Source organism: Pantherophis guttatus, chromosome 4 (genome assembly GCF_059756535.1).
Source record: "Pantherophis guttatus breed Tessera chromosome 4, ASM5975653v1, whole genome shotgun sequence".
Taxonomy (NCBI): Eukaryota; Metazoa; Chordata; class Lepidosauria; order Squamata; family Colubridae; genus Pantherophis; species Pantherophis guttatus.
In genome coordinates, this window is record NC_142066.1 from 61,677,897 (window position 1) to 61,701,448 (window position 23,552).

At 38.4% G+C, this 23,552-nt stretch overlaps 1 protein-coding gene across 3 annotated transcripts in view; it reads right to left on the reverse strand.

Annotated features, from left to right (window-relative positions):
- Positions 1-2,023: 2,023 nt before the first annotated feature.
- The window catches only part of BRCA1 (BRCA1 DNA repair associated), an 85,226-nt gene continuing 63,697 nt past the window's right edge, over positions 2,024-23,552 (reverse strand). For 2 of the 3 annotated variants that reach the window (XM_060691744.2, XM_034416222.3), the window contains exons 12-22: positions 22,364-22,523; positions 20,909-21,054; positions 19,553-19,640; positions 15,306-15,383; positions 14,065-14,105; positions 12,164-12,247; positions 10,349-10,403; positions 8,275-8,348; positions 7,731-7,791; positions 4,873-4,976; positions 2,024-2,399 (exon numbers count right to left, since the gene is read on the reverse strand). In XM_060691744.2, coding sequence (XP_060547727.1) covers positions 2,376-2,399; positions 4,873-4,976; positions 7,731-7,791; positions 8,275-8,348; positions 10,349-10,403; positions 12,164-12,247; positions 14,065-14,105; positions 15,306-15,383; positions 19,553-19,640; positions 20,909-21,054; positions 22,364-22,523 — 915 coding nt within the window. In that variant the 3' untranslated portion in view covers positions 2,024-2,375. Of the gene's footprint in view, positions 2,400-4,866; positions 4,977-7,730; positions 7,792-8,274; positions 8,349-10,348; positions 10,404-12,163; positions 12,248-14,064; positions 14,106-15,305; positions 15,384-19,552; positions 19,641-20,908; positions 21,055-22,363; positions 22,524-23,552 lie in introns of those variants that run through there. The other variant, XM_087894009.1, reaches the window with a different exon arrangement.

Consider the following 23,552-nt stretch of genomic DNA (forward strand, 5'->3'; position numbering starts at 1 on the left):
TCCATGAATGAAAGCAAATATGTGTGTCCCAGGATAATGTGGGATCCAATCTCAGTCAGTTGCTGGACCAGTAGTTTAGTCTTCCGAGCTTTCGGACTCATGCTGGAGCCCATCATCAGGGAACTTCTCTCTCTACCAGAATGTGTCTGATGTCATATTCTGGTGAGAGAGAAGTTCCTTGAGGAACTTCTTGTTGGATCCTGCAAGTGTTTTTCTTTTCTTTTGCAGAGGATTAGAAATTATGAAATATTAGGACAGGGGGGAAAAAAGCTATATAATAGAGAAAAGGATGTAAATAACAGCTGTCAAGTTATCTCATGAGTTATGGGTAAAATGGAATATATCTCAGAATTCAGAGGTTTTGACAGACCCCATAGAACAAAAAATACTTTCTCTACTTTGTATGATTATTGGTTATTCCTTTGCTTATGGCTTATGGTAAAAGGAAAAAAAAAAAACCCAAGACTGAACTTACCAAATGCATAGTAGAAAAGTGGATCTGTGCTGGAAATTCCTGCATCCGAGAACAGGGACAGGAAACTAGGGAGAAATTCTTATTTTAAAGAGCAAGAGAAAAAGTTGAATTTTTCAGAACAGAATAGCAGTAGGAAGGGGCCTTGAAGATCTTCTAGTCCAACCCCCTGCTCAAGCTGGTAAAAACCAATGACTACATGGTAGAAAAGTCCTAAATTACAAGTTACTATTTATTACTATTAATTATTATTATCCCTATCTTTATTACCCCCTCTTATTGGTATTATGATTATTAATCTGTTGCTGTGCATATATACTGAGAACTTCTGCACCAAAACCAAATTCCTTCTCTGTCTAATCACATTTGGCCAAATAATTCAATTTGATTCAATCCAATCCTGTTTAAATGTCATGCAAGAATGTTTTATTCTCCTTCATCATCTTGACTGCAGCTACTTTTCCAATAGCTATGCCTCTATGTTCACCTTCCAAATGGAAAAATAATTCAAAGCAGTGCCTATGGGAGCATGTTGCCAATTTCCTCTTATTATCTAGGCAATGTTTTGAAAGATAGCTATAATCTTCCGGAAGACAGATAACAGAAGTCCAGGTGAATGTTGAAGATAAGAAACCTGACAGTCAACAGGCGAAGTTAAATTGACAGTTTAAAAATGTTGCATAAACTCCTGGTAATAGATGGGGCACTTTTGATATAATCAGGCTATGGATTATGCTGCTGGCTAGTGAACATTCATTAGCCAGTTACTCATTATGAAGGCATGTAACATGCAGTGATGCATCTAGTTCTCATGCCACTAGAACAAGTAGAGAAATTCATCAATGAAAGTGCTATTTTACATTTTTAAAAAGGCCACTTTATCGTTTCTTTCTGCCTTAATAAAAGACTTTATGAATAATTGTACTTGCAATATGTATTACAAAATAGTCTAGAAAATGTCAGTAAAATGAATAAGAGCTATTAAGGGCATTTAAATATAGGGATTTAAACTGAGGAAGCCTGTGGAGAAAAGTGAACTGAATGAAACATTTTAAGAAATTTAAAACCTCAAGATTTTTCATGGTGCTAGTCTTACAAATTCTCAATCAGGTGCTCAAACTTCACATACATACAATACACTCAATTTTTTTGAATCCTAGGTTTGTTAAGGCTTTACCTGGCTAATTTATTCTGCTGAACTTACTTCCAGAAAACTTTAGTTCAGCTGATTAGTTAATTTAGAACTTGTATACACAAAAGCATGATAATTTTAAAACAACATTGTTTTAAACTATGCTTTCACATGCAGTAACTTGTAAGAGGCACTCCTTGTGTGTTGTATTAATATCTTTGCCTCAAGATAGTTTTAATCTCTTCCTGAGCAGCGACTAAGACATGGAAGAGCACGTTCAGTCAACACCACCTGCATCTCAACGAGAAGCAAAAACTAGACCCTGAGTTTCAGCTTGGTACTATGGAAACAGAAACTGCAAAGCAATCAGTCCTCTGAGAAAAATATACAACTACATATAAAATATGCACACACAAATGTGATTGAGAAAACTTTTTATTTGATAATGTTTTGGGGTGGTAGTCTTCTGCCTCTTATTGCTAGTCTTTAATGTGGGCTACATATTATTTCAACTATTGCTTTTTAACTATATCTGAATTGTACAAAAGCTATGCTGATTTTGTACATCACTTGGAAGCACATGACGTGACAAGCAATAGATAATTTTTTTAAAAAAAGGAATAAATTAGAGATTGCTCCTGGACTTGAAACCGCATGGAAGACACCACAATTCATCAGGCTAGATACTTCTCCAGTTCCCAAAACTCGTTTATTAGTGTAGGTGACAAACCCATTGAAAGATGTAATCCCATTCGGGCTACAAGAGCTTTATTAGTCAGACATGGAAGATTGTTCCTGTGAACAGACGGAGATAAAAGGGTAAAAGATCAATCATTTGGAGTTAGGACTCTTGGCAATCATTACTCTGATGAGCAGCACTGACCCTCTTGCTTCCCCTGAAGGTCAGACCTTTATTAGCTGGCTGCATGTGCCTACATACTTTACTGTCCTTTTCACTGACTCTAATTCACATTGTCATACTCTGCCTCCCATGTTGCTTACAGTACTTACTTCCTCAAAGCAAGACAATGCATATTACTTATTGTTATAAGCATTTGCATTAAATACTGAATTATTTTAAAAATCTGTTGTTAAATTAATCTTTGATAATTTGTAGTAAAAAAAGTCTTATTAGCACCGGTCTTTAAATATTGTAGCATTATATATATATATTCCTTATATAGAGGTAGTCCTTGACTTATGAGCATTAATTCAGTGACTGTATTGAATTGAAATTAACAAAGGAACTTATGGCTACTACATTGCCCCCCCAGTCACGTGAACAAAATTCAGGCACTTGGCAATCTGCCTGCTCTTTATGACAGACTCCAGGGATTTTGCAGTGCCTCCATGTCTATCTTCTCCAATTTCCCACTCTGCTGGGATTCCATAAACCTTAGGCCTGCTTCCCACGTCACCTGGCCCCACACCTCTTTCCTACTCCCATCGTTTACCTTTTCCGTAAATCCCCTTTGGGAAGTAGCCATTCCATCACATGACCTTCTACATAGAGGCACCATTGCCGAAATTGGTACCATTGGGGAATTGTGACTGCTCTGAAATGGCACCCACTTCTGAGCAGCAGTACATGGTATTTGTATTGAATAGGAAGGCTCAGGGGCAGATTGGCCTGTTTTCCTTCCCAAATGCAATCACTGGAGAGATATAGTTCTGGGACAGTACCACAAGGCCTTCGTGTAGAAAAGCTACACAACTGAACAGCTGCATCTTTCAAAGGAGATTTACCAAAAAAAAAGGAAGTCGCCAAGCCATCATGCCAGGTGGGGAGGAGGGTGTGTATCCCAGTGGGGTGGAAAGTAGGCCCAAGCCCTGTGGGAATCCAGCAGGTTGGGAAACAGAGCATAGGATGCCACAGGAAGCAGAGGGAGGCCCTGGAAGGCCACATGTGACCTGGGAAAGTCCTGCAGGGTGGGTATGGGCCTGCACCAGACCTCCCAGGACTTATCCCGCCCCTGGGGAACCCAGTGCTCTGTTTAACAAATGCAACTTTTGAGAGCAAGATTGAGATCGCTAAGCGAGTGATCATGTGGGCAGCTCATTTAACAATCCTTACAACCTGTGATCATAATGGGCAGGCTCCATTACAGTCATAAGTTGAGAACTACCTATATATAATAAAATATTCTGACTTTCTTAATCAATGGAAATATCCTATTAGAATAACTAATAAAATAAAAGCATAGCCAAACAAAACATGTACAAAGCACCAGTGGCTCCTTGGGCTTAGATTCAGGGACTCAGATAAGCATCTTTGCTTGCAGAAAACAAATTATATCAATTAACAGAAAATTTGCCACATCCAGAGAAAATTTCAATCTGTCTCTCCCCACCCCCCCAACCTTAAATAAACAGAAAGTCATATTTGTGTTCAAGAAATGAACATAAAATTTAAACATGTGCACACATGCACAGGGAGTAAAATATGTTTGTGAGATAGCCCAATTTTACTATTGGAAGAAATGAGAAACCAGTCCTTGCTGAAGATAATAATATTATCTGCCTCCTCTGCACCTATCCACTTAATTTTCTGAAATGGGCAGATGAATGAAAGAGGATAATGACTGTCTCCCCTTTTAGCATATACCATCTGCTGTCTGCTGCTGAGATTGTTCCCATTTCAGTTTCTTTATTATATAAAAATATCTGTACAATTTTAAGGCCAACCACACTCACTACAATGATTGTAGTACTGATTAAGTCAAGTTTGCTTTTAACTTGCTAGGCAGATATTGAATTTCTAATAGATTACATTATCAAACACAAACATTTGATTCCACACATGCCTCTTTGTTACCCTATGATCCTTTGCAGTGGTCTCTTGGGCCATCCCCAATCTGGTCGGTTCTAGTTAATATGCTCTGCCAATGATCCAGCATAACTGCCTCTTTGAACACTCTCCCATGAAGCAAGCAGGCAAACTGCTGCTATCCAGCTAATTGAAGCTCTTTGTTCTATCTAACTCTAGCAAATGATTACATTTTTAAGACATTAAGAAGAAAGAAAGAAAAATCTTTGCAAACAAGGCAACAATGGATTATAAAATAATCTATATCAACATAAAGAACACATTATTTTGTGATCCACTGCAATAATTGTGTTGCAAATGGACATTTATCAATCTAATTCTACCTTTGGTGAAAGGCAGGGCATTTTAAGCCAACTGAAATATTTATAATGTCACATTCTTTGTAAAGAAAATTATTCCAAAAACATTCAGGTATAATTCTAAGAACTAATTCCATCATACCTGTAGAAAGATGTAGTCATTGAACGGCTGGCATTGATAGCAGGCAACACTGTCCAGCACCCACTCACGTGTAACTACAGCAATGCTGCATTGCAGCGGGAGCTCTGCAAAATACCAGACAAGCAGTGAGACATTTGATGCCTGTATCTTCTTCTTCAGAGTTCTTTCTTTAAGCCGCTTTGATGAACAACATTTCAAATGCCTTAACCTCAGCATGGAAAATCGTAAGGTTTTCCATTGTTGTTGTAACCATTCTTTTCAAGATAATGTGTATAGATAAGAGAGAAGCTTTTTATTCATGCAACTCAATTGCATTCTCTGATTTTCCAAAAGCAGATATAGAAAACTGAAAGAACTCTCATTTGTATTACTGTTTGGAGAAACTCCTAAACCAGGGGTCTCAAACTTGATTACATGGACATGGTCAGCTCAACGTCACTCTTGTCGGGAGTGCCTGTGGCAGAGGCCAATGAAAACGGGCCCCCGAAGTCTGTTTTTGGCTGCAACGGCTTCCTGGAACCAGTGGTGAAATGTAAAATTTGTTACTACCGGTTCTCTGTGCCTGGCTTGGTGGTGGTGGGGGGTAATGTGACTGGGTGGGTGTGGCCAACTTTAAAAAAAACTTTTTTAAAGCATTTTTTTACAGGCGAATAGGTTGTTAAAAAATGCTTTGAAAAGTAAAAAAAAAGGCTCTGATGATCACAGCTGTGGCGCGCGATTGTCAAAGCCTTTTTTTTTACTTTTCAAAGCATTTTTTTACAACCTATTCAGGCGAATAGGTTGTTAAAAATGCTTTTAAAAGGTAAAAAAAAAGTTCTGACAATCACAGCTGTGGTGCACGATCGTCAGAGCCTTTTTTTTTTACTTTTTAAAAGCAGGAAGTAATGACACCCGGGCGGTGGGCGGAGCCTTGCGCCGCCATCTCTACCGGTTCTCTGAACCACCTGCCACAATCACTACCGGATCACCCGATCCTGTCCGAACCAGGAGCATTTCACCCCTGCCTGGAACCCTCTGCAAGCGAAAACAGAGCTTTGGAGGGCTGCCTGCAGCCCTCCTGAGCTCCATTTTCATTGGCACAGGCACTGTGGGCCGGTCCTTTGATGTTTCCAGGGTGGTCCTGTGGGCCAGATCTAAGCACCCCGGGCCTTGAGTTTAGCACCCCTGATTTAAACAGTTCAGGGTAGAGGTAGGCATTTCAAAGTTCCTTGCTCCGTATCTTTCTCCCTGTAAGAGACAGTAAATCATATGTTTCAAATATCCTGAAGAACCAGAGAACTAACAGAAGACTGGAAAAGAAGACTTTCTTAAAGATGTGGTTCCATCTTTAAGAAAGGAAAAAAAACAGATCCAGAAAACTATAGATCAATCAGCTTGACATCAAGACCTGAGAAGTTCCTGGAAAAGACAATCAAGCAGCAGATCTGCAAACAACTAAAATCAAGCAAAGCTATAACTAGTAGCCAACATGGGTTTGTCAAAAACAGATCATGTCAAGCAAATCTTATTTCATTTGTTGACAAAGTGACTAAATTAGTGGACCAACAAAATGCCCTGGGCATAGTATACTTGGATTTCAGTAAGGCATTTGAAAAAGTTGATCACAATCTTCTTGGTATAATAGAAAAATGTGGAATAGACTGTATCATCACCTGATGGATTTGTAACTGGCTAAAAAACTGAACTCCACATGTAGTCCTTATTAGAACTACAGTATATCTACATGGAGGGAAGTAAGCAGTATTAGACCCAGTACTTTTCAATATCTTCATAAAGAATTTAGATGATGGAATAGAAGAAGAACTCATTAAATTTCCAGATGAACCCAAGCTGGCAGGAATAGCCAATATCCTAAAAGATAGGCTCAAGATCCAATAAACTAGTTCATTGGGTCCTATCCAACAAAATGAAATGTAACATAGAGAAAAGCAAGGTTTTATACTTAAGCAAGAAAAATCAAAAGTACAAGTACAGACTAGATGAAACCTGGCTCAACACTAGAAAGGGATTTTAAAGTCCTAGGGGCAACCATCTCAACATGAGCCAACAGTATGCGGCAGCAGTCAAAAAAGCCAATGCAATCCTAGGTTGCATTAACAGAGAGATAGAATCAAGATTACATGAAGTACTAGTACCGGTTTATAAAGTCTTGGTAAGATCGCACATCGAATATTGCATCCAGTTCTTGTCATCCCAATACAAAAAATACGTTGAAATTTTGGAAAGAGTTCAGAGAAGAGCAACAAAATTATTAGGCGCCTAAAAGCTAAAACATATGAAGAACAATTGCAGGAACTGGGTACACCTAGTCTAATGCAGAGAAGGACAAGGGTGATATGATAGTAATCTTCCAATACTTGAAGAGTTGCCATAAGGAAGAGGGGCAACTTATTTACCAAAGCACTTGTAAGCAGGACAAGAAACAATGGATGGAAACTAACCAAGGACAGAAGCAATCTAAAACTATGAAAAAAATTCCTAACATGAGAACAATTAACCAGTAGAACAAATTGCCTTTGGAAGTTGTGGGTGCCCCATTCCTCACTGGAGGTTTTTAAGAAGAGACTGGACAGCCATTTATCAGAAATAGCATAGGTCTCCTGCGAGAACAGGCAGTTGGACTAGATGACCTCCAAGGTCCCTTCCAACTCTGCTACTGTTGAAGAACAGTAATGTCTTTCTTAGGAAAGAGAAGTTGGTGGTAATGAGACTCATGTCTGATGATTAAAGCCAACCATACTTCTTATTCCCTCACATGTTTATCTGCTGCAGTATTTTATTATACCAAGTAAGACATCAGTCAGACATTTTGTAAAGCCTTTATGATCGGCGAGACACAAGCAGCATTATCATCTCACCTTGGCAGGTGCTTTCTTCTGTCCATGCATCAGGCTGAACAACTATCACAGCAGTGGAGTCCTAATTGATTACAGGATAAAAGACAAAAAGGAAAAGGAAAGTGGCATATAGGATCAATGCATCTTTCCTATATATAATTTGTACTGTTAAGGCATACTATTCTTCAGCTTTGCTGTAATACTACAATCAGATGGGAGTCACAGAAGAAATAAAGATTTCACAGGCAAACAATTACACTGTGACAAAATAAAAGTTAGAGGAGATACATGATACTCATGGGAAAGCCATGATAGAATAAAGGTTACACACTGTAGTTTAAAAGATGCCATACACTGATATGTTATCACTCATTCACAAACAAATATTCTCTTAAAAAGAAATGAGTACTGTAAACAAGTCTTCTTAGCGGGTGACATATTGCAATTATATCTAAGCAGAACCAGCTAATTTTGCCCACATCTTGAAAGAATAAAGGGAAGGCGGGAAATGCTGATTGTTTGTATCTTTCTTTCACAAACTGGCCTATATAGTTATCAGACTTACTGTTGCATGTGTAAATAAGTGAGGTTGCTTCACAAGGGTGGCGCCACAGAGTTCTACAATCCATTCCAGATGTTCTGAGAAATTCCCAAAAGATAAACAAAATGCATTACATATAATGGTAAAGTATTTTATTCCCCCCATAAAATGTTAAGCCCAAATTGATGACTACTGACATTACAAGCAAATCTGTTTTGGGTTCTTCAGTTGCATATTCTATACTAGCTGGATAGCCGTGCTCCGCTACGAAATTATGTGATCGGGCTTGATAAATCGACATTTACAGCTTGAAAATTAATGAGTAGTTACGATCGGCCTCTCCCCTTCTCTCCCTCAGACTTACCCCACAGAAGCGCCTCCTCTCCTCTCCCCTTCTCTCCCTCAGGCTTGCGCCACAGAAACCTCTCCTCTCCTCTCCCGCTTCTCTTCCTCAGGCTGGCCCCGTTGATCCTCTCCTATCCCCTTCTCTCCTTCACGCTTGCCCCACAGAGGCCTCTCCTCTCTTATCCCCTTCTCTCCTTCAGGTTGGCCCCATTGATCCTCTCCTATCTCCTTCTCTTCCTCAGGCTTGCTCCACAGAGGCTTCTCCTATCTTATCCTCTTCTCTCCCTCAGGCTGGCCCCAATGATCCTCTCCTATCCCCTTCTCTCCCTCAGGCTTTCCCCACAGAGGCCTCTCCTATCTTATCCCCTTCTCTCCTTTTCAGGTGGGGAGTAGAATGTCTAAACTCCAGCCCACAGGCCGGATGAATCATGCGCTGGCCACACCCAAGCGGCAGTTGGAACAGAGTTCTTTTCAGGTGGGGAGGGGGAGTAGAACGTCTAACTCCTTAGCATCAGAACATGTTAACAATAATAATATAAGAAATACTAATGAGATGATGGTCATTTTGAAAAATCCTTTCTTAGCGAGCACCTAGAAGCCAAGAGCAACATACGTGCCAAATTTCAAGTTTGTAGGCTTTATGGTTCTGGAGATTTCATGATGATGCATGAGTGGTATTTCGCTTTTATATATATAGATTTCTGAATCCTGTAAAAATGGAACTTAGCACTGGTCACAAAATTTAACCACCAAATGCAAACTTGTACAGGTTCCTCAATTTATGACCATAATTGGGATTAGACTCTTAGTTTTTCAACAAAACAATTGTTAAGCAAGACATTAAATGGCTGCTTTGCACAATGATTGCTATCCCAACACTACCAGTTATGGTCATTAAGAATCTTGTGGATTCCTAAGTGCACAGAGCCCCAAGTAAGTAGCACAAAGTGCCTCAGAGGAGTGGACAACTTTCCCTGCCAGCTTTCAATTGCTTTTCTGAGGAAGCCAGCAGAGGATTTTGGGTCACTTGGCAACTGTTAATAAGTACAAATAGATTGTCAAGCACCCAGATCACATGATCATAGTGGGGACATGTTGCAACAGTTGGAAATCCTTTATAGGCTGTAACCACCCTTTCCAAGGTTGTTGCTAAATAATATTATTAAGATGATATATTGAATTTTATTTCAGTCTTTCAAGATATTAGCTATCCTATATTTTTGCCATTTGCAAATTTTCTAAGCATTCCCTCTTCCTGATACTGTTATTTAGTTTTAAGAAAAAAGATGAAGAGATAGCATTTAATCAGGACAGCATACAATCCTTGCAACTTGCATTTTAAGAACTATTCATCAAGTCAGTCAATAAAGATAAGGAGACAGACATTCAAACCTCATCACAATTTGAGAAAGAATACGGATATAACTATCTACACAGCCAGAATGATCATCTCTGTTAATGATGATCAGGAACAGAATGAATTATGCAGAAATGGGCAAACATATGTACATTAATCTAGCTGAAAATTCAAGATTCAGAAATGTCTCTGCAGCAAGACATAAATCTTGCCTTATTAAAGGATAAATATCACCGAGTAAGCAAAGAAAATTAAGCTATTAAAGCTAGTTAGCTTTTTCTCAAAAAGTTGGATCATTTCTTGACAGAACTCAATTGTTTACACAACCAAAATGGGGAGTAAAGAGACAATTGGATTCATTCCCACAACTTACTTCAGGAATACCCATCCCCTTACCTGGGAGCATGTCAGTGAACGGCCCATAGCAGCAAATCTCCAATCCTTGGAAAAGCTGGGAAGGAAAGGAAAACAAATATGGAATCATGGTGTAGAATTAAACTCAAACAGTGTGATTTAAGTTACCAGCTAGGTTGGAATGTGTTCAACTCATATGATTTGAACACAATAAAAACTATATTCAGAAATATCATTAATTGACAATGGAATATATCAACTGCAAAAGACTGACAATGAGACATTTTGGTGAGACTGGAGAATGATCTGATATGAGGTTTCTGAACAGTATAGATTGTTAACCAGAAGAAAATTCAGTTAATCTGCTTTACTTGTTTAAAAAATAGTTAGGTACTGAGTACAGAAATGGCTGAGAAATAAGAAATTTGGGAAATAAAATTCTTAAAGGCAGAGAAATTCATAGGGAAGAAAAGATAATCAAGTACTATACACATCTATATCCTCCACTTGAAAGAAAACAATTAAGCTGATGAAACTGGAAAAGAAGCTGAAGTAACTACTGGTTAGTGTTATCCATTTTAGCCAATGGGAACTACTGTAGCTGATGTCTGTTGCCTTGGCTTCATCAATTTCACTTTTCTACCAAGCATCTAGCTTGGAAGAGACTTTCCTATTGAGAGGGAAGGCAAGAGGGAATCTGGAAATATCTTTTGGAGCTATTAAAATGATTGAGGAAAAGAAAGGACCAACTTAAACTGGTCTCTCTCCTCCTTCTCACCCACATACTATCCAGCATTCACCTCTATGCAGGAACAGAGGCAAGACTCCAAATCCTTGGATTCCAAGAACAGAGGACTAAATAATGAAAACAAAATAGCAGGATGCAAGCACTACTGCTTCTGCAACACTACTTGCACTAACTCCCATTGATGATTCCTCATTATAATCTGCCTCCCTCCTTTTGGGGGGGAGGGATTAGTTATGTTCATCTAGAACAATGGGGCAACAGGGCATTTTGAATTGTAGCTGTCCCTTTCCTTATAATTTCTGAATGTATTATCTTAATGCTCAGAAAATAAGTCACTTTTTAAAGAGGAAATCACACCATATCCATCTCCATACTCATTTGGGACAATACTATTCCACTTAAAGAAATCTAATAAGAATAATGCTTAAGAAGAAATTATACTCTTTTTGTGTATATGTTGTATAAATGTTTGTTGTGTATATGTTACGTATGTCTTTTTTAATATTTATATTCAATAAAAACTACTTTAAAAAAAAGAAAAGAAATCTAATAAGAGTCTAGTGGCGCAGCAGACTAATAGCCTGTTATTAGCATTCAGCTGTCTGCAATTACTGCAAGTTCGAATCTCTCCAGACTCAAGGTAAACTCAGCCTTCCATCCTTTCTAAGGTAGGTAAATTGAGGACCCAGTTTGTGGGGGCAATAAGCTGACTTTGTATAAAATATACAAAAGTATGAAGGCTATTGCTTAACGCATTGTAAGTCGCCCTGAGTCTCCGGAGAAGGGCGGCATATAAATCAAATTAAAAACAAAACAAAACAAAACTTTAGGATAGGCTAAGAAATGCTAGTAGCTGTAAGTATTGCTGCAAAAATTATTCAGGCAGGCTGTGTTATCTATCTGGACAATTTTATATCCAACATAATTGCATTCTATGTTTCTCCTAAGGATCATCATGGCCTGCGGAAAAACAAAAGCCTTCTCAGGATTCTATTTTGTGAAAACAACCTTTTTCTCAACCTTCTTCATTTCCTGTGATGACAAAGAAGAGGAGCACACTTTGGAGATAGCTTTTTTCCTTTGTGAGGTGCCACTTACGATAGTCATACCTTTCCAACAGGTGATTCTCTTGCTCTTTTAGGTCCTTGATGGTTTTTCCCATTGATTATATCTCCTCTCACTTCAAAATCTTCCTGAAAACAAAACAGATAGAATCACATGCCAACAAATTCCTGACTGAGCCATATCTTATATAACTGAAGCAGAAAAAGAATTATGGCAGATAGAAGTCAAATATCCAAAATGAAGCAGTCGAAAGAATGTATGACTGCAACAATACAATTCTTATCCCACATTTTATTGTAAAAAAAAAAAAAAAAGGAGATTTAAATTATATTTAAGTGGAAATAATTAAGCAAATTAAGCAATTTGAATATACATCTTTGGTAGTAATATATCATTATGATCAATGGCAAGATAGGATGATGGTTGAACATACAGGTTAGGTATGACATGTTATATATACTGAGGATCAAAATTATAGCATAAAAGCTTTTGGAGAAAATCTATCCATCGTCTAATTGCTGGCCTCTCCTCTTTTCAACTTCTTCCTTCAACATAAGAGCCAGCTCAAGCAGGACTGAAGCAGAATTTTTCTGAAGCTTAGAGTCTACTCTAGTTGAGTGGGGAAATGAAAAAAATGGAGTGCAGGGGGCCAAGATATACATTTTAAGAAATAATAATCTGGTTTCTCCAATATACAATGAGATCCAGGAAGGGACTGAAAAACAATGCAAAGTTATTCTAGCTGTCATTCAGAAAAAGAGAGTCAGAGATAGATGTCACCATAGATAATATGTTATAATTTCTTCCTCTGCTAACATTGGTAAATAAGATCCTTAATCTCTGCCATCAATCTATATTAGCTTCAAGTTATTTGCCAAACCAGGAACCTCAAACAACCAAACATGCAGAGCAATGCCTAACTGTCACTGCTTCTCCCTAACTCAGTAAAGGAGAACAAGAAATTATCTCAGCAGTCTTAATCTCTTTGGCTCCTTGCAAGATTAAGGATCCTAGGAAGTCCAGGAAGACACAGGCCGCAGCCTGTATAGCATCCCAGCAATTATCCCAGCTAAATATCAATATCTTCTTTCATGCAGCAAAATTTAGCAAGACATTCAAATTGTCCAGTTTGTTTCTTTCTTTGGGAAACAGAACATTTATTGTGCTATATTTCTAAATTTTTGCATGTATGCTACGCCTTTCAGTGGCTTGATTCCATTTTAGCATGTCACAGGCAAAATGTCAAATGCAGTGCCTGAAGAAAGAAAAAAGAAGCTCCAGTTGAGGTTAGGAAATTGTGTTTCCGATCCTTAAAGAATGGCCTCCCCTGTTGTTAGTTGCTGTTCTCCTCTCAAGAGGCAATTCATAGACATACTAAGGATTTCTCTATTTTTCATGTCTATTCTCTTCTTGGTCATTAGAATCTACTAAGTATTCCATCAATCAATCAATTTTGTTTACAGCTCAAAGGCCCAAAAGCAAGTTACAAACACAATGTAAACTTAGTACTGGATAAAACAAGTAAACTATTTAGTAAATATTACATAATAAACTTAAAGCAAATCATTGTTTCATTATTGATAACTTTAATTTTATAGCCACAGGTAACTGTTGCCACTGTAATTGTAGGGTTTTTATCTGCAAATAATTTTTTTTATATACTCAGAAATATCTTTTCTTGGTTTAATATTTCAAATATGCCAGATTCTTTGCAGTTGAAGATTTATAAGATTTACGTTTATAATGTATTATACATACATTAAATTACCATCTCAATATTATAGTGAGAATTGTATAAGACTAAGCATTTAAACGAATGGCAAAAAAAAGATATACTAATCAATCACCAATTTCTTCCACCTTCCTCGTTTAAGGATTCTGCAAGCATTATACACTGGTTAAAAGACCAAAACCACCTATCCCTTCCCATAAACACCAGACCTACCTCTTTAAGAACTCTTCCTGCTTCGAATGAATGTATAATCCCTAGACCAGTTGAAGAGAAATTATTATTATTATTTAAAGTAGCACTTATGACCATCTGTAACATTTATTTTAAAAATACAACAGAAAACTGCATGGAGGGTTGCAAAAGAGTAAGTCTATATTTACATAATAGTGCCTGCCAGCAGTATTACTATGCACCGCTAGAAACCTCACCTCTCTATCCCTCACAGATTTTAAAATTCATTCTCTACAAGAATTCCAGTGCTGAAATAGTTTGTGGTTAATTTTTGGAGATAATGCTAGTCCCTTTAAGAGCAACTGTAGGCAAAATAATGTATCACAATATCACAAGAAAAAAAATACATACCTGGTAATCAGAAACAATCAAATTAAATTATATGAAATAAGCAGGATACTTAAATGCTTAGTTTTCTTTTCTTCTCTTGTTCCAGGGGTGGGATTCAGCCGGTTTGGGTGAACCGAATGCTAATTTTACATCTGGTTCGCCGAATCGGTAGTTGCAAGGACTGGCTGGCCCCGCCCACCCCTCCCCTCCCCGGAGTCTCCATGCAGCCCATTTTGGATGCCAGGTAAGTGCAGGGCCCGCGTGAAGGCTCTGGGAGAGCAAAAAACAGGGGCCCCGGAAGTTCCGGAAACATGCCCGTTTCCAGCCTCTGGAGGGCCTCTGGAGTAGGCCGTTTTCACCCTCCCGGAGGCTCAAAGAAAGGGTGAAGGAGCTTGGGAAGGGTGAAAATGCCCCCCTCCTCATGATGCATGCAAAGAACAGTAGTGGCATATACCTTGAATATCTACAAGCATTTTATTTGGTTTTGCTCAAGAAAGAAACAGTCTTGAATTATCCTTGGTATCAGTCAAGCCAGAAATTATAAATGTCTTTCTTTCTACTCAGTGTTTGACATTTACTAAAGATAAATGTTTTCTTTTGACTAGTTGACACTCCATGGATTTATGGAACTGTCCAATATGGTATTACTGCCTTTATTTTCCTATATTGTTTATATTGTTTTATTGGATGAATTTTGATGAAATGTTCCTTTTTTAGCTAAAGGCAAAATGTCAGATATAACTGCACAGCTAACTTACAATAATTTATTGTATGTTAATGATATGAACTGTTTACTAATAAGAGTCTATGCCTGAACAGTAAACTGAAATACACAGAGCACCAGAAAGGAAGTCCTTTTTAACTGAATTTTTTAATTGTATATTCACACTTACACTGGTAGCTCAATACCCATTTTCGTGCAGCAACAGCTATAAAGTATTTCAGGGTTCTCTCACAGGCCAGATCCTCATCTGAAGATTAAAGAGAGAGAAAAACCAGTATTCAATATTAAACAAATAAAGACCACTGACTATTTTTAAAATATTTCCTTTACAGCAGGTCTTCACGGAATGTCAGAAACTGCTTTCAAAAATATGACCAGTTTCAAAAGCAGCTTATTGAGTTATAGAGACTAGCGCTGTGATAGGTTCCAGCGAACCTATGCTGGAAGTGGCATGCAGAGCTATCTCTCTGGGCACGCGGAGCTGTTGCCCATTGCTCTTCCATATTCTGGCACATGCGTGCGCCGGGAAACCTGGTCTTCTGGTTTCTGGTGCACATGCACGTGTGAAGACCAGCTGACCATTACACATGGACGAGCCGGAACCAAGAAGGGGAGCAAGAACAAGGGGAGCAGAACTGCCAGCCAGGATGGGGCTTCCCTCCTTCCCCACCCGAACAGGCTACTTGCGCGGCCCCAGCCCTTCAGCCCATGGCACTCCGGAGCGCAGTCCGGAGCGCCTGGCCAGCTCGGGCGCACAGGGAAGGGTTTGCTGGCTGGGTGGCCAGCCACCCTGCCTGCTGATCCTGCCACTGCAATGGGGCGGAGGCAATTCTTGCACTGCTGATCCCGGCTGGGACGCTGGAGAGGAAAAGCAGGAGGAGCCGCTGTTGGGGAGGCAAGCTGCCCCAGGAGGGCTGGAGGAGAGTGCAGCATTGAGACACTGCCGAGAGGTAAGAGGTATGCCAGCTAGGAAGCGACTGGGTCGTTGGTAGGAATGTACCACCTCCCTGACGGGGGGTCAGGCAGGGAGGCGGGGGATCCCCAAAAGGCCAGGCAGAGCCGGCGCATGTGCACTGGAGAGCAAGTGGCCAGCGCACACATGCGTGCCAGAAACCTGAAGATCATATGCTTTTCTGGTTTCTGGCGCGCACACACGCTTTGGCACTTGGTGCCGAAAAGGATCATGTGTGCTCCCATTTCGGCACTCAGTGTAGAAAAGGTTAGCCATCACTGGACTAGAGCTTTACCGATTTATTTTAAACAATTACATACCTTCTTTTAAAATGATATTTTTCATAGCCTGGCCAAGATAACAGTTTGAAACAATATAAAATGAAAGATTGCAAATTGTATCTTAAAGTACAGACTACAAAAAAAAGCTCAGCTTCCTTTATACAAATGGATGGAATTGAGTCTTTTTAATGGTAGATAAAAGAGTAGAAGAACTGTATTACAGTCACCAAGAGCAATAGTGCAGAGGTAGGTAAGCAGTCCTTCAAACAAAAATCAGTGGCTTTTTTGATGCCCCCCCCCATTTGCAAAATTGCTGAAAAGCAGCCACAGATTACAGACTGTCCAAATGAAGTAAGAGAAAAGCAACTGAAATCTTACAAGACTTCTATGTTAGCATATGATCTTATTAGCTCTTGAAGTATTATTACAACAATCATGGGATTTAGTAAACCTATCAGATTACAATTGTTTTTTTAAAAAAAATTCCCTTCCTTTTGACACTTTCATCTTTCATGTAATAACTTTAGAAGCTGAAAAAATAAGTATGATTTGCAATCACACTTGACATTTGAAAGAGGGAAAGAAATAGACTAGGAATTTTGGTTCATTCACTACCATACTTTTTCTCACTTCGGTATTTATTGGATTGTAAACCCCAGAATTCCCAACCTATACAGGAGCTATAGGAATATTTGAGGAAAACATCAAGTTGGCCAAAACTGCACTATCTCTCAGTTGCAATAGACCCAATTTAAATACCATATTAACTCAAAGAAAGCTGACACAGTATCCTGAATAATAAGTAGCATATATTTGTTTACCAGGATAATTTGTTTTTGAACTTTCTTTACCTAATGGTTAACTTTTCTAGCTGATTTGTCGCTTCTGTTTGCAATCTAGATATAAATTTAAACATTGAATCACATTTTATTGTGTTCTACTGCTATAATGTTTGAACAGAAAAAGAAAAATTATAGTTTTGCATACAAGTGTGAAACAGGAAATGGAATCAAAACCTAACAGGAAATGTATGGATTTTAATTAGGACTTCCAAGACCATTACATACTATTACAATTATTAGGAGATATATTGATCAATATTTTTTGCCACAAAACAGCTAGCCAGATGCTTCTGGGAGGAATATTAGCAGTATATGATATAGTAAGAATTTTGTGTTAATCACTATATCCAACATTTAACAATTAGAAAGATCACCTCTGAACATGAATGAGCAACAATGTAAAATAGAATTTGGAAGATCCTTATGAAAGATCTAAAATAGGCAAGACTAGCTATTGCATATTATTAAATATGCAATATTTAATTTGGAGTTTGATCCTGTGGCTCCCGAGGATGTGGACAGGGTTCTGGGTAAGATTAGTGCCGCCACGTGTTTATTGGACCGTGTCCCTCCTGGTTGGTACTGGCCTCCCGGGAGGTTACACGAGGCTGGCTCCAGGGGATTATAAGTGCTTCTTTGAGTGAGAGTGCCTTTCCCGCCGCCTTGAAAGAGGCGGTGATGAGGCCCCTCCTCAAGGAACCTTCCCTGGACCCGGCTGAATTAGTTAACTACCGTCCAGTCTCCAACCTTCATTTTGTGGCGAAGGTTGTTGAGAGTGTGGTGGCATGACAGCTTCCCCGGCACCTGGATGAAGCTATCTATCTGGACCTGTACTAGTCGGGCTTCAGGCAGGGGTACAGCACAGAAACGGCATTGGTCGCGTTGGTAGATGATCTCTGGAGGGCTCGGGACAGGGGTTGCTCCTCTGTCCTGGTCCTATTAGATCTCTCAGCGGCTTTTGATACCATCGACCATGGTATCATGCAGAAACGGTTGAGGGGGTTAGGGGGCACTGTCCTGCGGTGGTTCTCCTCCTTCCTCTCTGACCGTTCGCAGTTTGTGTTGGCAAGGGGGCAGAGGTCAACCTCGAGGCGCCTCGCATGGAGTGCTGCAAGGGTCGGTCCTCTCGCCCCTTCTGTACAACATTTATGTGAAGCCGCTGGGTGAGATCATCCGTGGTTTTGGGATGAGAGTCCATCAGTACGCTGATGACTCCCAGCTGTACATCTCCACCCCAGACCACCCCAACAATGCCCTTGATGTGATGTCTCGTTGCCTGGAGGCCGTGCGGGTCTGGATGGGGAGAAATAGGCTCAGACTCAACCCTTCCAAGACCGAGGGCTGTGGCTTCCGGCGTCCCGATATAGTCAGCTGGTGCCATCGCTGACTATTGGGGATGAATCTCTACCACCCACAGAGAGGGCTCGCAATCTGGGTGTCCTCCTGGACGCACGACTGTCTTTATGACGACCGTGGCCAGGGGGCTTTTTATCAGGTTTGCCTGATTCGCCAGTTGCAGCCCTTTCTGGACCGGGACGCCTTGCGCACGGTCACTCACGCCTTGTCACCTCCCGGCTGGACTACTGTAATGCTCTCTACATGGGGCTCCCCTTGAAGAGCACTTAGAGGCTCCAACTGGTCCAGAATGCAGCCGTGTGGGTGGTTATGGGCGCAACTCGTTGTGCCCACGTGACACCCTCCTGCGCAAGCGGGTGAGATTCAAGGTGCTGGTCACCACCTATAAAGCGCTCCATGGCATAGGACCCGGGTACCTTCGAGACCGACTTCTGCCACCAATAGCTTCCCACCGGTCAGTCCGCTCCCACAGAGAGTGTCTCCTCAGGGTGCCGTCAGCCAAGTTATGTCGGCTGGCGACACCCATGGGGAGGGCCTTCTCTGTGGGAGCCCCTGCCCTGTGGACTGAACTGCCCCCGGAAATGCGTAAGATCTCCGACCTCCATGTATTCTGCTGTGCCCTGAAGATCCTGCTGTTCTGCCAGGCTGGGCTATCAATGTAATGATTTTAAATTGGGTGTTTTAAATTTGGGGTTTTAAATCTGAGCCGAAATTATTTAATAATTTTAATTATTTTTAAATTGATGTCTGTCTTTGTGCTTTTAATAGGCTGTACACCACCCTGAATCCTTTGGGAGAAGGGTGGTATAGAAATAAAATTATTATTATTATTATTATTATTATTATTATTATTATTATTATTATTATTATTATTATTATTATTATTATTAAATTAAGATCTCACAATCCTAAAGGTATACCTACCTACCCAATCAATTATGAAGATAAAACAAAAAGGAAGTTCACTTTTGTGTTTCTAACTCACCTGTTTTCATTATTAGATGGGTTGTTTGTTCAGTAATTTTATTACACCAAGTGCTCTTAGTTTTCTTGGCAAATTTACGTACTAGTTTCTAGAAGAAAAGAAAAACTGAATTAGAAATAATTGTGGTTTTATTAATACACCAGAGATTGCTAGCTTCTGAATGGAATATTTCATTTATTTAAAAAAACTATATCTCACTTTTTCCTTACATTAACTACCTTACTTTGATAATATGATTATGAACTATAAAAACATGGTAGAACAGATAAAGTCCAAAATTAGAATGGCTCAAAGATTTAGGAAATGATTACTTTGACAGACCATCACATGGCAGCAGAACGCCCATCAGCTAGGAGCCAATAAATACATTCATAGAGCAATAGCACTTAGTCTTATATACTGCTTCACAGTGCTTTACAGCCCTCTCTAAGCGGTTTACAGAGTCAGCATATTGCCTCCAACAATCTGGCTCCTCATTTTACCGACCTCGGAGGGATGGAAGGCCGAGTCAATTCTGAGCCATTCAGAATTGAACTCCTGGAGTGAGCATGAGTTAGCCTGCAGTACTGCATTCTAACCACTGCGCCACCACAGCTCTTATAGGAGAAATAAATCCTTTATCTGTCCTGCTCTCAAATTGTAATGGTTATAATTAAGTCCTTGAATTGAAACAGATGAATAATAACAAAAAATTGAGTAAAGATGCTAATAACTGGAGATGGTCTGGAATTCAGTTACCATCTTTAAAATCTATTTCATTTACAGTGTATAGTAATCTAAAGATAATTAAGGTATTAACATAGCCAACTACTACAGATTTTAGAAACAGCTACAGCTAGTAGATGAGCCTAACTGGACACAAGTGAGCCACAATTGCTATAAGGCAAGGCAGAATCTAGAAGCACCTCCAGCGTGTGACTTAGTTTGGTTACAGGTAAGACAAATCAAGACCGTTCAATTAGCTGCCCTTTTAGCTAGAAAAATCTGTGTTCTTTCAATTAAGTTTCTACTTGTTCAGTTCTATTCAGATTACACTGAATGTCTCTTCTTTGCTGTAGCACTTGCCCTTTCAAAATGCATCCCTTCAAATATTTGTATGGTTATACTCAAACTATTGCTGAAAACCTGGTTGTTAGGATGGGTATGAAATCTTTTATAGAATTTTATATGTTTAAACACTTGAATGTTGGATATATATGATTTCTGCTTTTATTGTTTTATTGCTTTATGCATTTTACAAAATAGCTATGAAAGCAAGTTTATCTTTAAAAAAATGCCACCCACAAAATCTTAAAGCTCAGAAAAATTTATATCCGATGCTATGAAATATCTATAAGGATATCAGAGCATGCTTACCAATTCACTCTGGTTTAAACCAGATGCTACCAGAGACATTTTTTGCCCTCCACTCAGAATTAGACTCTTTCTTTTCCTTTTCCTTGTGCTACAGCAGGTGGTATGTGCCAAGGGAGAGACTGGTTTTTCCAATACACTATGCATTTCTAGAAAAGAAGATTTTTTTAAAAAACTTGTTTATCTAGTTAATGACATCTTTTATATTTGACAACAATTATTATAAAGTTATTTTTTAAACAAAAATAGATATTTTAATATATATACACACACACAAACACACACACACGCACACACACAATTAAAAGATACAGGCACCCCTAAGAAGAAAGAATATAAATATATATATATATTCTTTCTTCTTAGGGGTGCCTGTATCTTTTAATTGTCTATTGAGCATTCAGCTTAATATATGACCTACACAATATTCAAATTATACTTCCAATTGTCAATCACATTTTAAAAGTAGAAAACGTCAAGTGATGCAATCTATTGAACAGAATCTTTTGAAAAAATTCAGCTGTCCTAATAATTCTGATCCACCTTGTCTATTTATAATGGTGCTTTTCTAGAAAACTTGGAAGCAACTATTTTGTTCCCATATATATTTTTAATCTGTTTCTCATGGTGGTATCCCAGAGAGAATTGAAACTGACAGAAATTTGTGCTCTGTTTACCTGGACTATCCTTCTGTAGAAGGCTCTTAATTATGTCTTTTAACTACAATTATTCTACTTCAATAAAATGTCAAAAGTTATAAGCCTCTGGAATCTCATTATTGTATATGTTGTTGTTCCATGAAACTTAATTGGCTTTTCTGATGATATGATAATTAAACTGATCTTCTTTGTGTAGAATCACAGTTCAAAAGAATTGCAAAGAAAAATCCTGGAACAAGTTCATTTCTTGGACCAAACTAGTTTATTTCCCTCAACTAGCTAATACACCATCACAACAATGCAATAGGAATCCATTTTAAAACCACTGCCATGGCAACAGAACTCTGAATTAATATTCATAAACTCCACTAATAACAAAACAAAATGAACTCTATAATTCATCAGTGACAATCTATACCCTGGTAGTATACTGCACAGAAGGCATATGTTTAGAATGAAAGAATAAAACTGCCAGAAGAAAATAAATAGAGAGCATCTACAATGGATTGTTCCTCTCAGCTTTGAGTCAATTCCTAGTGGATGCTTGAGTCCTATACAGTGTATACTAAATCCAGCAAATAATTGAGGATTTAATATTTCTCTGAGGATAAAAAACAGAGGATTTATGTGTGAAATGCATTCATTTAATAATGTATGCATTTTATACATAAATTCATAGCAGGATATTCCATTTAAAAATTAATTACTTTGTTAATATTTTATAAGTAGGAAGAAATTTCTAAATTCTCAGGAATATTGTTTTTAAAAGACAGGCAGTTTCAGAACACTGCCAACTCACCCTTTCTTGCTTCTGTCTGCTCTCTTTTGAAATCAGTTTCCTCTCTTTCCAGTGAGCATCCTTCAGAGCCAACACTCTGGCTTCCCTCTTTGAGGACAGCTTCAATGATAGCCATCTTCTGCTGCAGTTGCTTTAAGTTATTTTGCATAGCATCCCTTTGCTACAAACAGAAAAGAACAGGACACAGGCTTGCCTCCGATAGCTTTTCATCAATGAACAGAGAATAAAACATTCAGAAGTGAAGACACACAGAGAATTACATGGTGATATCACAAGCAAATCCTTTTACCACGGAAGCACTTCTGTGCTTCAGACTCAGAACTATTAGTATATCTCATTATTCATCTAATAACTTCAGGTTTTGAGTTAATGGCAGCATATAAGTGGCATAAATAAATAAAAGGGTAACATTGTCACTCAGCTCAAAAATGAAGGTAATTGTTTATCTTCCCATCTTGCAAAACAGAGGGGGAAAAAACATGATAAACCTCCAACTCTACTCATAATTCTGGCTAACAATGCTGCACTAACAAAATCAATATCAAGAATGGAAATTAGTTGCTTAACATTTTATGCTTGTATTTGTAACCATTTGGAGTAACTTTTGAGAGTGAGATGGGTGATATCTAAATTTGATAAATAATTTTTTTCTGGTTTCTAATCTGATCTAAAACTCAAAGATCAGGAGCTCTTTCAATCTACCTTAAATTGCAAAATAATAATACTGTATTGCAGGAAAATTAATTAAAATAAGATCCCTTTTCATTTGGTCAGAGACAATATTTTTCACTGTAAATTTCATTGTAATTTTTAAAAAAATACATTGAAATTAGGTTGTAATAAAAAAAACAATAAACAAATCCAATTTTTAAAATGGTAATATACACTTCCATCCAACAGGTAACCTAATTAAGCTCTATTACCAAACCAAAAAAAAAAAAAAAAGGTAAAGAGAAATAAAACCCTAACAATTAACACATTAAATTTCAATAAAACATCTAAATAAATTACAAATATATAAAAGCAATTTATCAAATCACAAATAAAAATTTGTCTGTTTGGAATTGTTTTCAATGTTATGGAATATATGCAAAAGAAAATCATTTTGATTAATATCTTGATTCATAGAAAAAAATGTCTTGTCAAAAATTGGCAAGTCACATATTTCTTGAATCCGCTCATCATCGTT